The 14,201-nt window shown below is 41.6% G+C and overlaps 1 protein-coding gene across 4 annotated transcripts in view; it reads left to right on the top strand.

Annotated features, from left to right (window-relative positions):
• Ccdc77 (coiled-coil domain containing 77) overlaps positions 1-12,804 on the top strand; it is a 38,355-nt gene extending 25,551 nt beyond the window's left edge. For all 4 annotated transcript variants that reach the window (XM_010630337.3, XM_010630335.2, XM_010630338.2 and 1 more), the window contains exons 8-12: positions 1,151-1,299; positions 7,500-7,719; positions 10,287-10,412; positions 10,506-10,658; positions 12,087-12,804. In XM_010630337.3, the coding sequence (XP_010628639.1) occupies positions 1,151-1,299; positions 7,500-7,719; positions 10,287-10,412; positions 10,506-10,658; positions 12,087-12,233 (795 nt within the window). In that variant the 3' untranslated portion in view covers positions 12,234-12,804. The remainder of the gene's footprint in view (positions 1-1,150; positions 1,300-7,499; positions 7,720-10,286; positions 10,413-10,505; positions 10,659-12,086) is intronic.
• The last annotated feature ends 1,397 nt before the right edge of the window (positions 12,805-14,201 follow it).

A 14,201-nucleotide genomic window follows, 5' to 3' on the forward strand; every position in this document is an offset into this window, starting at 1 on the left:
GGGCGCCCACGTGGCTACCTTCCCGGCACTTGAGCGATGGCTGCTGGGTTGGGAGCAGGCGTGGTTCTTTTAAGTCCTTGTATTTAAAAATCATTGTTCTCTGTTTGAATGTTTTAGAAGGACTTCTTTGAACCTTCAATTTATATGCAAAGTCCTACCCAGCAAAACAATCTTAATTCACTTTGTGCTTGGCTTAGGGCAAACAGAGAGGTGCAGAGGGAAGCCGTTTATGTTGACGTTTATTTAGTGCATGAATTCTAAAGTCCAGGAAATTATTAAGTCATTTTCTTACTGCCTGGTATTTATATATCATTTGGAACCATGATTTTTCATCTGCTTGCTCTAGTTGCACTGCCTTCAATGAGCAGGGGCCATTGATTTATTTACGTGACAATTTCTACCTTTGTCCAGTTGTCTCCCTGTGGAGTCATGATAGTCAGAAGGAAATAACATTGCATTCATTTTGCTCTACCCTAAGCCATTCTGTTTCTGTGCAACTAGTCCTTCTTAAAAGTCCTAGTAGCCTAAATGTAAGATTCAGAGTGGGGAGGGGAGGAGGGGATGAAGGGAGAGCAGGGACAAGGGGAATAAATGAGAACCAAGACTTGTCATGTAGAGGTACAAGATCCCAACAATGAATGTAACTGTACTGTATCCCTAAAATGTACCAATAAACTCAATTAAAGCTGAAAAAAAAAAAAAAGAATCAGAGGGTCAGAGAAACCAGATTTTGTAGCTTTCTCTGTATTGTATAGATGCTAGCTTAATGTTGACAAAGAATCTGCTCTTGTGTTGCCCGACCCCATTTATAAGACATTAAGCCAGGTGTGGTGCACACCTGTAGTCCCAACACTCAAAAGGCCAAGGCAGGAGGATCGCTGTGAGTTTGAAGCCAGCCTGGGCTACATAGTGAGTTCACCACCAACCTGAACTGCATAGCAAGACCCTGTTTCAAAAAAAACAAAAAACAGGCAAACATTAAAAAAAAAGACATTAAGAGGATTAGAGCCAGATTTTTCTGCTGTTTGTTTTGCCTGTGCTTTTGGTTTTGGTGGTGGTTTTTCTTTGCTGTGTTTCTGGACAAGCGCTCACTTCTAGGGAGACACAGTCTGTGGAAGCAGGAGCGCATCTCACCTTTTGGCCTGTCTAGGTGGAAGCGCTGCAGGCTCAGCTGGAAGAGCAGACCAGGCTCTCCAGAGAACAAGTGGAAGGGCTCATGGAGGACAGGCGTATTCGCATCGAGGAGATAGAAGTTCAGCACCAGAGAAATCAGGACAAAGTCAAAGAGCTAACCAAGAGGTGAGTGTTCAAAAACGTGAACCCAGTATATTCACTTTTTCTGAGGGGCTCAGGCTGGAGCTGCAGCTCAGAGGTAGAGCACTTGCCTAATAAGTGCAAGGACCTGGGTTCCGCCTCCAGCACCATCAGAAGAAAAAAAAAAAAAGGAACAATTCTGTATGGCAGCAGCCAGAGATTGCAGAACTAAAAGGGACTTTGAAAAGCTTGTCTTCTTTAGACCTTCCTGCCTCCAGGGAGGTAAGTGAGTATCTAGGCTTTTCCAGGCACACTCTTAATTGGTTCACTCAATTCTTTTGAGGGACTAGTAAATATTCCATGTGCTCCTTTTAACCCATTTTAGTGTTTTAGCTTTGAGTTGTTAAAAAATGTTCTTTTAGCTGGGTGTGGTGGCACACGCCTATAATCCCACCACTCAGGAGGCTGAGGCAGGAGGATCGCTGTGAGTTCAAGACCAGCCTGGGCCACATAGTGAGACCCTGTCTCAAAAAACCAAAAAAAAAAAAAGTTCTTTTATCCACCAGTATTACCTGACTAAGTATAATACAGACCTTTTCCTTTGTTTGGAACCGTCATGATTTTATACCTATTAAAAAATACTATGTGCTGAGCATAGTGGCATGCACCTGTAGTCCCAGCTACTTAGGAGACTGAGGCAGGAAGATCACTTGAGGTCAGGAGTTTGAGGCTAGCCTGGACAACATAACAAGATTCCATTTCAAAAGAAAAAGTACATACTGCAAGCTCTGAGTAGTCAGCATTTCCTTTTCCTACTTGCCTTTCTGCAATCTAGTTTGTGCCACCCCCACCGCCATTTTACCATGCTTTTTCCAAGATCGTCATTGACTTCTTAATTTCTAAGACTAGTTATCCCTTCAGTCCTTACTGTATTTAGTATCTGTCTGTGTATTTGGTGTCACTCGATCAACTACTTATTGAAGGAAACTCACCTCCTCTGATTTCTGCAGCACCTGTCTGTCTCCCTTTTGTTTGATTCCAGTGGCCAGAGCTGTGCTGTGAAGAAACCCTCCATTGAGTGTTTTTGACACCTTAGCTTTACCGTTACTGCAGCCAAATTGCTTATCTCTTCATACCACTTGTCTCTTTTCATTCTACAGCCTTTCTCACTATTATATATTAGTTCCTCTCTTAGTGGTGATCAACTGCTTAAATATGTGATCACTTTATGATAAAGCCCTGATACTTTAGCATGAATTCTTAGAGACTTCATCATCTTGTCAGATGATGATTAACAAACTAATCTTTTAGCCTCAGCTCTTCTCCATTACATTTTTTTACTTTGCGCTTCAGCCAGACTAATAACTAGTATTTATGAAACATTTGCTTTAGAGCAGGCACCTTGATAAACAATATGATCCCTTCTCTGAAGACATAAAACCAAAAAGAAAATAACTCAGTGAAACAAAAAAACAAACAACGATTTACCTAGGCCAAATTAAATTCTTCCTCATCTATGTTCCCATAACGTTTGGTGAGCCTCTGTGGTAACCACTTAGCTCCACATATTATATTTATGTCTTTGTTTCCTGGGATTTTACCGTATAGCATTTACCCTGTCCTTTGTGCACAATTGTCACACAAAAAATGTGTGTTGAATATTTGGTGATATTTATCAAGTTGAACCATCTCTTTTCTGCATTAAACATTTTAAAAATTTCTCTTCCCCCCTCATTTTTATAGGGATCAAGTCCGAGCCTTCACACGTGCTAGGCAACTGTTCTACCTCTGAGCTATACCCCTAGCATATAAAATTTGTAATTTTATATGTTTCTGGAATAGTAATAACCATCCTAGTTTAGCATTATCTGCCTATCTGAGCATATGATCCCTTCCACCCATTGGGGAGATCATCTTAAGTATATTGAATAGCGTGAAATCCTAGGCCAGTGGTGTTGAACCTGTGGCACGTATGCTGCAGTGGGCTGTTTGTGTCATTGAAAGTTCTGAAGGTTCACTATCACTGTCCTAGGGCATTAATGACTGTCTTCTGGGTATCACTTTCAAATCACTGGTATATTAGCAAGCTTATATTTTGTCAGTTTCAAGTTGAGAACATAATGTAATGTAGAATAAAATTACTCACTGAAAGCAGAAGAGATCCTGTGGTAACTGACTCAGCCTTTCCTTCTTTCTTTACACACATACACATACCTGAATAAATATATATATTTACTTGGAACATCTGCTGTACCCTGTGCCTATCACTTTCCACTTATCTATGCATCCTGTTACCAATGAAAAGAACAAAGTGAATCAGACATTATTTTCAGTAGAAAATTATAGCCATTGCTTCATGATATTTAATATTCTTGCAGGCAGACAGATCATCAGTATACTATTTTTCTAAGTGTTTATGTTAAACTATTGAGTTGCTGGCTTCCAGGGATACTCTTTTTTAAAGATACAGACGTCATTTGTCTGTCCCTAAATCTCAGACAGTCATTATAAATCTATGTATGCTTGTATATGTCCTGTAGTTGATACTGTCCTTGACAGTCTGGTGATAGTGGGGCAAAGTATGTAATAAATAAGTTATGTGTTCCCACCCCACCTCGGAAAGCACATTAGACATATAAAATCTAACATAGTATATAAGCGAGTATGAAGGTGGATTGTCAACTTGATGGTTGTGGAATCACCTCGAGAGGATTAGTAAGCTCACTTCTGGGTATGTCTGGGTACACTGCAGAAGCATGAACTTGGGGCGTATATCTGGTCCCTGGCCCCTTTCTTTCTGGCACTGTTACCCTTCCTGCTTCCTGGCCATCATGAAATAAGCAGCTTTGCTCTCCCATACCCTTCCACCGTGATGATTCTACCTTGGAGCCAGCTTACCTGGGACTGGATCATCTGAAACCATCAGCTATACTAAACCATTTCCTCCCTTCATTTGATGGTGTCACAGCAATGGGAAAAGCTGAACAATACTGAAAATTGGTACTGGAGAAGTAGGGCTATTGCTGTATCTATTCCTGATCCTATGGTTCAGAAGCCTTTATGACTGGCTTGTAGGAAGAATTTGGAAAGCTTCGGCAATACTAGCTAAAGAAGCCCTAGAATGCTGTAAGCAGACCACCTGGTTAGAGCTCAGAAGACAAGAGTGCTGTTAGGAATGTGTATAGTAAAGGCCAAGATGAGGTTTCAGTTGGGAACAAGGATTTTATTGGGAATTAGACTAGAAGCCCCGTGTGTTTCATTCAGGCAAAAACGTTTGTCTGTGTTTTGTGCATGCCCTAAGACTTTGTGTGAAGCTGACTTTCAAGGTGATATACTCTCAGGCGTGAAGGCACAAGCTGGTAATCCAGACAATAGAAGGCTGAGACAAGAGGATTGCAAGTTTGAGTCCTGCTTCAGCAATTTAGCAAGACCCAGTCTTTAAAAAAAAAAAAAAAAAACCTAGGGGGGAAGGGGCCGGGGATACTGATAAGCATGAAGGCCCCATGTTCAGTCCCCAGTTCTCAACACCAACACACCCACACACACACACACACACACACACACACACACACGCACACAAAAGGCTCAGCGTGAAGGTCCTGGGTTCAATCCTCAGTACCTGCACTCCCAACACAATGACAGACTAATTCATCTGGCAGAGGAAATTTCAAGGCAGCCCAGGATTTAAGCTATGGCATGAATACTGCTAGATGCTTTTTTTTTTTTTTTTTTTTTTTTTAGACAGGGTCTCATTATGTAGTTGAAACTGACCTGGAACTCACTTTGTAGCCCAGGTTGGTCTTGAAATCACAGCAGTCCTCCTGCCTCAGCCTCCTGAATGCTGGGATTACAGGTGTGTACCACCACGCCCGGCATGTTAAATTGAGGGTTGTTTTTTGTTTTTTTGTTTTTTTTAATACCAGGGATCAAACTCAATTCCTTGCGCTTGCGAGGCAGGCAGTGGAACCACTGAGCTAAATCCCCGGCCCCTGCTGGATGCTTTTAGCCAGAATTACAGTAAGAATAAAGAGCAAAAGCACAATTGAAAAATTTAAATGTTGACCAGAAAAGGAATACATGTAAAGTTGAGGCCACAGGAGGTAAGGTTGCTGAAGAGATGCTATTGCTATCAAAAAGACACCAAGTATTTTGAGCCAGGACCAGAAGAATGATGCATTGAGAGCATCTCCAGAAGCAGTAAGACTTCACCCATCACAGGTCCAAGGGTACAAAAAGTCTAAACTTTTCATGTGAGAAAAGAGCCCCTGAACCTCCTTCTCAAGAGAGACCTCCCAGGGAATTGGTTGGCCAGGATTCATTTCACTGTGCTTAGCCATCCGGGTACTCAGAGGCCACTATAGTCATGGTCCAAGGGGACCTGGTTACTGCTCGAGCTGGCAGCAGACCTTGGTGTTGTCCACATGATGCTGATTACTCAGGCATGCAGATGTGAGTTGTGGAGCCATGAAGGCTTCCACACAGATAACAAGGGAAGACCTGGAAGGCCAGTCCATATGCCACGAGAAGGATGCATGAAGCTGTAAGAATGGGGTGCATAGACCCCAGGAAGTCATCAAGGCTGTAGGGGGAGGGCTACTAAAGCCTGCTAAAACTCAGATCTTACCACCAGTGCTGTGCATACCAGACTTAAAGCTACTGGATTTATTGTTTTCTCTGTTCAGTTTAGGTCTTGCTTTGGTTCTCTTATTTCCTAATCTATCCTTCTGAAATGGTAATGTTTACTCTGTACTATTGTGTATTGGCAATATATAGCTTGCATTTTGAATTTTCAGAGACTTACAGCTAGGAGTTTGCCTTGAATGTCAGAGGAGATTTTGGACTTGGACATTTGAGCAGTGCTGGAACTGTTAAGACTTTGAGGGGGCATTAGTACATTTCTGCTTGGGACAGTCATATCATGTTAGGCGGAATTATGATGTGTTTATTTTTGGATGTAGGTGGAACAGTTATGTTGTGTTAGGCAGAATTGTGACCTGTGTTTATTTGGAGATTAAGTGTAATTTAAAGAGATGTGTTTGGGTGTGAAGTTAACAAGGGTGCAGTGTGATGGTTAAACTGGATTGTCAGTTTAATTGGCTTCAGCCGGTTATGGTGGTGCACATCCATAATCCCAGCACTTGGGAGGCAGAAGCAAGAGGATCCTGGGTTTAGGACCAATCTGGGCTACACAGTGAGTTCAAGCCCAACCTGAATTATATAGCAAGCCCTTGTCCTAAAAAACAAAACAAACATTGCCTTCAGAGCCACCTAGGGGAATAAAGCACATTTGTGAGTGTGTGTAGATGGGCCATGGAGGGATGTCCATGGGTACTATATCTGATTGCTGGCCCCTTCCTCACTGGCGCTGTTCTGCTGCTTTGTTTCCTGGCCATCATGAAGTGAGCAGCCTTGCTTCACCACATCCTTTTGCCATGATGTTCTTGCTTTGGAGCCAGCTGACTATGGAGTAAATCCTCTGAAACCATGGGCTCAGTAAACCATCTCTTCCTTTAGGTTGATGATGTCAGGCAATTGGTCACAGTGACAGAAAGCTAAATAGTACATAAGGCGAGGTATATATTTAAACTGATAAGGAATTGTAGAGAATAGAGAATTAAAATAGTCTAAAAGGATTGAGATTACTTCATAGAGGAAATCTGGGAAAAAAAGACGAAGCTTTTGATATAAGGCAGTCACCCTTGAGAACAGTAAAAACAAAGCAAAGCTGTCTTTGTTATTTTAGAACTTCTGTTAACACTTACTTAGAACATCATTCCTGGGAATAGTCCATATTTAGCAGGGTATCTATAAATATGTCTGTCACCCCTCTAATCATATAACATAAATTGGCACACAGGGAGAGAGTAATCTGTGAACCAGGGAGCATGGGTGGATACATTACACTTTGCCTACTAAACCATATAAGATTGCTAGTTTTCAGACCAATAAAACTTCTAATATTTTACAAAATTCTTACATTGCTCTTTTTGTTTGTTTGTTTTGGTGGTACTGGGGATTGAACCCAGAGCCTTTACGCTGAGCTACAGCTACAGCTCCCCCTTTTTAAAAATTTTTGAAACAGAGTCTTGTTAAGTTACTCTATTGTTACGACTGGACTTCTGATCCTCCTACTTCAGCCCCAACCTGGCTAGTGTTCAATTTTAAAAGAATATGTATCTTCCCTTATGGAATAACTATTTCAGATATGCTGTGTAAGAATCATGTCTTTATCTGTCCTTTTATAGTCTCCATCATACCCAGGAACTGCTGTATGAGAACATCAAAGACTTTCTGCAACTGAGATTTGAAAACCAAAATAAAGAGAAGACATGGATGCTTGAAAAGGATCATTTGATGTTAAAGATTAAGCAATATCGGGAGCAGTCTAAGAAAAAAGAAGATAAAATTGGAAGAGTTTTCCCAATTTCACATGACAGTCATCATGCCCAAAATGAATATATTAAGGTAATGTGCTTATGCATTACAGAAATTGTTTATTTTTCTAGAGGAATTGAAAGAACTAGGGCCAGGATTTAGCTCAGTGGTGCCGCCGCCTGCCTCGCAAGTGGAAAGTCCCAAGTTTGATCCCTGGTACAAAAAAAACCCTCAGAGAATTCCAGAGAATTTTCGGATTATCATGTAAGATCCATTCAGTGTAGGAAGCTGGGGTAGCAGCAGCCTCATGAAACAGGTCTCAAAGAGTCATTGATCATTATGGTATTTGGAGATTAAAATACTAGACTGCTGAGTATCATTCAACAAATAGACTAGACCATGGGGCTGCAGCAGTACATAAACTAGATAAGGCCTGTGCTGATTGTGTTCACATTTTAATGGGTGAGGAAAAAATAGGAACATTAACAAATAACCAAGAAAACTAAAAATGATGTTAAAGGAGTAAGAGAATTGCATGAAGATCATATATAGTTGCTGGAAACCCACTTGAGAAGGGTAGATAGGGACAGGGTCTTGCTGCATAGCCCATACTGGCCTTGAAATGATCTGTGTGGCCCATGCTGGCCTTGACCTCAGTGATCTCCTGCCGCATCCTCCCAAGTGCTGGGCTTAGAGGAGTGCGCCACCATTCACAGCTAAGGTACACTCTCATATGCCTGGTGATTCTGCTGAGACCTGCAATATAAGACTAAGTGTGCCATATTGACCTGGAAGAGGGCATTTCCAGCAGAGGGAGAAACAAAGTTAAAGGCCTTGGAGCTTACTCAAGGGAAAGGAGGCCTATCCATGTGAGTGGACTCACTAAGGGGGAAGGGAAGTGCGAGAGGCATATGAAGCATAGGCAGCAGCCAGCCAGAAAGGGCCTCAGCCCTCACGGTCAGGAACATAACCTAGTTCCAAACATTGTGTCTTCAAGGGATTGTGTGTTAGGAAGAAACATCCTATTTAAGATTTTCTTGTTTTTACCCAAGCATGGTGGTACACGGCTGTAATCCCAGCAGTAGAGAGGCCAAGGCAGGAGGATCACTGTGAATTTGAGGCCAGTTTGGGCTACTTAGTCCAAGGACAGCCTGAACTACATGGCAAGACCCTGTCTCAAAAAATAAGTTTGTTTTTTTGTATTTATGTATTTGTTTGCAGTACTGGGCATTCAACCCAGGGATACTCTACCCCTGGGAGTTACATTCCCACCCTTTTTTATATTTTATTTTAAGACACAGTCTTCCTAAGTTGCCCATGCCGGGCTCAAACTTCCCATTCTTCTGCCCTTGCCTCCTAAGTCACACTTGTCTCTGACGTAAGGGTTTTTGTTTTATTTTGTTTTGTTTGTTTGGTTTTGGATTTTTGAGATATGGTCTCACTGTGTAGTTCAGGCCAAACAGAATAGCAGAAGGGTGTGCTAAAGGAGATCTGTTCATTGCATGGCAGTCACTGATGCTCCTGCCTCAGCCTCCCCAGTGCAAAGATGTTAGATGTGCCCCACCATACCCAGCTTTAATTTTTAAAAGATTATCTTGTCTGCTTAGTGGAATCTGTATAGAAAGTATTGATTTTTTTTTCCTTTGTAAAGAACTTTCTCACTAAGCGTGGTGACACACGATTGTAGTCTCAGCACTTGGGAGGTTGACGCAGACGGACCACCATGAGTTCAGTGAGAGCCTGGGCTACATAGTGAGCTCAAGATCAGCTTGAACTACATAGCAAGACCCTGTCTAAAAAAACCAAAAAAAAACAAAAAAAACTTAAGAAATGTGGCCCCAAACATATATTGTAATATCTTACTTGAGATAAATTATTATTATTTTTTTTTATTTTTTTGGTAATTCTGAACAAATTTAATGAGAAAGTCATGACAGGCCTGAGGGAGCTGGACACTTGGGCCACTGAGAAATGGAGTGAAGAAAGGTTGCTGAGTATTCCTAGTTGTCACTTTGGGACGAAATTGGGCATGTTCAGGGTGGGATGGCCGTAGGCTCAGTTGTTGCCTTCAGATGGCAGAGTCATTCACTGATGTTACATCGTGCAGCTGGTGGCAGATAGCAAGTCGAACTTTGCTGCTGAAGAAGGCACTGGCCCCCTGGGAAGGAAGCCCTCTCTCAACCACAATGGGGACCATAGCTGGGCTGGGATCTGGAGGGGCAGCAGGATTCAGGCCTGCTCCTCTTTCAGTCCCCCAATATCTGCAACATCCACACCGTGGGAAACATCAGGCCCCCTTCAAACCCATCTTGAGAAAACTTGGAAAACAGGAGAGACCCAGGAAGAGTGTGTTTTCTAAGTCCCCTCCAAGTGTGGGCAAACTACCCACTTGAGATAAATTCTGAACTCTATTATGCGACTCTTCCAGAGCCAAAAATTTAAAGAATTTCTATCATGTACATTTTAGAAAAGGGGCTAAGAGAATAGTCTAGAAATAGGAAGTTTCTAGATGTTCTCCAAAGTACCTTGCCATCTTCATTTTATACTTGTGGAAACCCTTTTTATCTGTTTTTCTTTTAGCACCTACTTTAGAGCTATTTGAATAACCTAAAGTGTAAAACTGGGAATTAACATTTCTTTGTCCTTTTGGCCTGCAGTCCCTAAAGGATAAGTTAATACAAGAGAAGAAGCTGTCCAACATGTACCAAGAGCAGTGCATTTCCTTAGAAGAGGAACTTGCCCGAATTCGGGAGGAGGAGGGAGTACGGAGAGAGATCTTCAAGGTACAAAATTCTTTGCATTGATGATGGAGGTGGAAGTACAGGCAGCTGGGGAAATGCTTCCCCCTTCACAAATGCCTTGTCATCCATATTTAGGATCGCTCTAACAAGATGGGGAAGCGTTTACAGATAATGACAAAACGCTATGAGGCCTTGGAGCATCGACGTAGCTTGGAAGTAGAAGGCTTTAAGACAGACATTAAAGTTCTTCGACAGAAACTGAAAGATTTAGAGCAAATGCTGTACAAGGTAATTGCTGGTCTTGAATTACTTCAGGGAGAAAGGGGTGGAAGTGTGGAGATACTGATAACTCGAGGCCCTGGTTGTTCCCCAGCACCACCACACAAGAAGGATGGACCGTTTCCCTGGTGGTAGACTGATGGGTTGCCATCTGTGTTACTCAACTTTCCAGCACTGTGATCAGATATCTGACACAAACAGTTTAAAGCAAGAGAGGTTTTTTTTTTTTTTCAGCTTTAATTGAGTTTATTGGTACATTTTAGGGATACAGTACAGTTACATTCATTGTTGAGGTCTTGTACCTCTACATGACAAGTCTTGATTCTCATTTTTTCCCCTTACCCCTGCCCTCCCTTCACCCCCTCCTCCCCTCCCCATCTACAAACACTTTATTTTCATCTTTTCATTATCTCACATTTTTTTCTTTTCCCTTAGTACCCTTCCCCTACCCATCCCACCTTCCCTACACCTTTAAGGAGAGGTTTATTTTGACTTAAGGTTTAAGAGATTTCTGTCCATGGTCAGCTGGTGTCAAGGCCTAAATATAGTGGCAGAAGGGTCTGGTGAAGGAGATCTGTTCTTCACATCGCATCCAGGAAGCAGGGCAAGGAAGGGTTAGAGAGGAAGTCAGGGGCAAGATAGAGTCCCCAAGTCATGCCCCCCGTGACTCACTCCCTATAACCAGGCTCCACCTCCTAATTGTGTCACCTCCTAATAATGCCATCAAACTGTGGGTCAATCCACAGATAAACTTAGCGCCCTTGTGATCTGGTCACTTTGCAAAAGCTCACCAGCAACCAAGTCTTCAACGCCATGAGCCTTGGGGGTCACACATTATCTCTAAACCATGACATTGTCCTTCAAGCCTCCCCAAAAATCAGTCCAGTTAGTGCACATTAGATGGGGGGAAACCCTGAAATAACAGAAGGGCTGCATCAATACCGTCTGTCGTCTTTCCCAGCTTAAGGAGTAGATTGAAGAAGTATCTGTTTCTTATAATTGAGGAAAGTAATTGAATAATAAAGTAGTTTTTCCAAGTCTCAGTTCTTAGAATAAGGTTAAGAAGAGGTGGTACATTCATTCTTTGGCAAATTTACCAATAATGTTTATATTGTTCTGTTGTTTTTGCACAGAGTTGGTTATTGATCTCTACTCAGAACTTCCTTACTATTGTATGGGAAAGCAGAGTTTCTTGCCTTTTCTGGATCAATTTTAATCATTAAATAAACCAAGGATTGAATTTATTGTATGTACTAAGAATCCCTTAAAAAGGAGCCAGCCACACAAAGTTCCGAGTTTGATCCCTGGTACAAAAAAAAAAATAAATAAAATAAAATAAAATAAAATAGGAGCCAGCCAGCATAGCCTGGTCTTTATGACTGGTTTCTCTCCCCTGGCTTATTCTATAATCATTCTCTCGTTTTGTTAAATCTCTAGGCAACAGTGGATGCTCAGGCAAACCAGGACCTTGCCATTCTGTGTGAGGTCCGCAACAGCAATAGACGGGCGCATAAGATACAAGGAGAACTGAAGAACCTCAAGTCCAAAGTGTTTGGTCTGGAGAATGAACTTAGGCTCTGTTGATACGTACTTTCAGAAGAAGGGTCATCTTCTCTCAGAAGTGTGGACCTGAAATTGATCAGAGTAGTTGTATCCATTTTTATAAAGACAGTGAAGAATCAGGGTGCAAAGAAAGCCTTCCTTGCATGCCAAGCTTCTTTTGGAATTGTCACTGTCCTGTTAACCTTCCTGGGGCATAGAGATAAATTACCTTGAGGCTTTCTTATATTATTTCTCTCATTTGTATTGACTAGTATTTGCTTTTTCTAAGAAGGCAGTGATTGAAACTCAGAAAGACAGTTTTTGCTATGATTTTCGCTGTCAGTTGGAGGAACACTTCCTACAGGATTAAAGCCCTCATTGAAGGTGCCTTCCTAGGCAGTGAAAGCTGTTGCTGCTGCTGCTGCTGCTGCTGCTGCTGCTGCCACTCCTCAAATCTGCAATGGTTCAGCTCTGTAACTTTCTTCAGTCAAAGCCTGTGCTGAGTTACCACCAGAGGGCAGTAGAGATTCTACCCCTGCCAAGTGTTAATCTGCAAACTAGAGGCGCTGCTGTGGCAAGAGAGGGTGAAGCTGAAATGATCCTTGTATGAAAAATTGGACACTTTTGCAGTAACATGTTTTTATGTAATGTATTTCAAATGAACTATTTTCAATAAAATATATAGTTTTAAAGATTTGCATTATCTATGTCTTGTTAAAACCTTGTTCTTGGGTTGGGGATTTAGCTCAGTGGTTTTGATGCCTGCCTTGCAAGCGTGAGGACCCAAGTTTGATCTCCGGTACCAAAAATAAAATAAAACCTTGCTCTTACATTGTTGATAACTTATATCTCAGATTAATTGCTTGTTCCATAATCCCTACAGTTTCTACAACTGTACATGTTTTCTGAATGAATCCCTTGAAATCATCTGGTGTTGGAGATAGCATGAATAGTACAAGGGTAGGTGATGACAGTAAAATTGTCCCCATTTTTAGCCAAATTGCTACCTATGTTAGGGGTAAATGTCATGGTATGTGGGTTAAATATTAATTTAAAAAAGGACAATACACAAATAGCATAGTCTGGCCTATATTGAACATTTCAATATAGTTAAGCATTTTATGTATTTTGGCTTCAGTTGAGTTCTTTCCTTGTACTAGGGATGGAGCTCAAAGCCAGGAAAGTGTTGTACCACTAAGCTATACCTTAGCCCACAGTTGATTCTTATCAATTGCTTACCATTCTCAGATTCTAAGATGTATTTGACTAATACCATTTATTCCTTCATTCAAAAATTTGTCCTTTTGTTTGGTACTGGAAATATGATAGATCTTATCTGTAAAAACATTAAAACAGTTTTGTACTCCAAAGGTCAATGGGAAAGATAAACAGAAAAGAAACTCAATTCAGTAATGAACTGCCCTGCTGTGGGTGCACAGGATAGAAGCAACAGAGAAGAGGAATTAAGGAAGTGTGTTTTAGCTCAATCTATTTGAGATAGGATTCACTATGTAGTCCAGGTTGGCCTCGAATTCACTATATTGCCCAAGCTAGCTTCAAACTTACTGTGATTCTCCTGCCTCGGCCTTCTGAGTGTTGAGATACAGGTGTGCATCACTGTACCTTTCTCTGAGCTGAATCTTAAAAATAAGTTTAGGGCCAAAAGGGAGGCTGAGCATTCCAGGTAGAGGGACACTGGAAGCAGGGAAGACTAGAATGGAGTCATCCAGGCTGGGGATTTAGCTCAGTGGTTCTGCCTGCCTTGCAAGCGTGAGATCCCAGGTTCAATCCCTGGTACCAAAAAAACAAAACAAAAAATAGAATGGAGTCATGCAAGCACAAGAGACAAAGTTATAGGATACAAGAAATGGAATGAAATGTCATTTAATACAATAATACAGATTTTAAATATTTCAGGAGTGGGGCATGGTAGTGCATGCTTGTTTGTTGCCTCAGCACTTTGGAAGGTGCAGGCAGGAAGATACGCCTGACTCTAGACTGGGCAACTTG

This window comes from Fukomys damarensis, unplaced genomic scaffold (assembly GCF_012274545.1).
Source record: "Fukomys damarensis isolate Sample0158 unplaced genomic scaffold, DMR_v1.0_HiC HiC_scaffold_5, whole genome shotgun sequence".
Classification (NCBI taxonomy): Eukaryota; Metazoa; Chordata; class Mammalia; order Rodentia; family Bathyergidae; genus Fukomys; species Fukomys damarensis.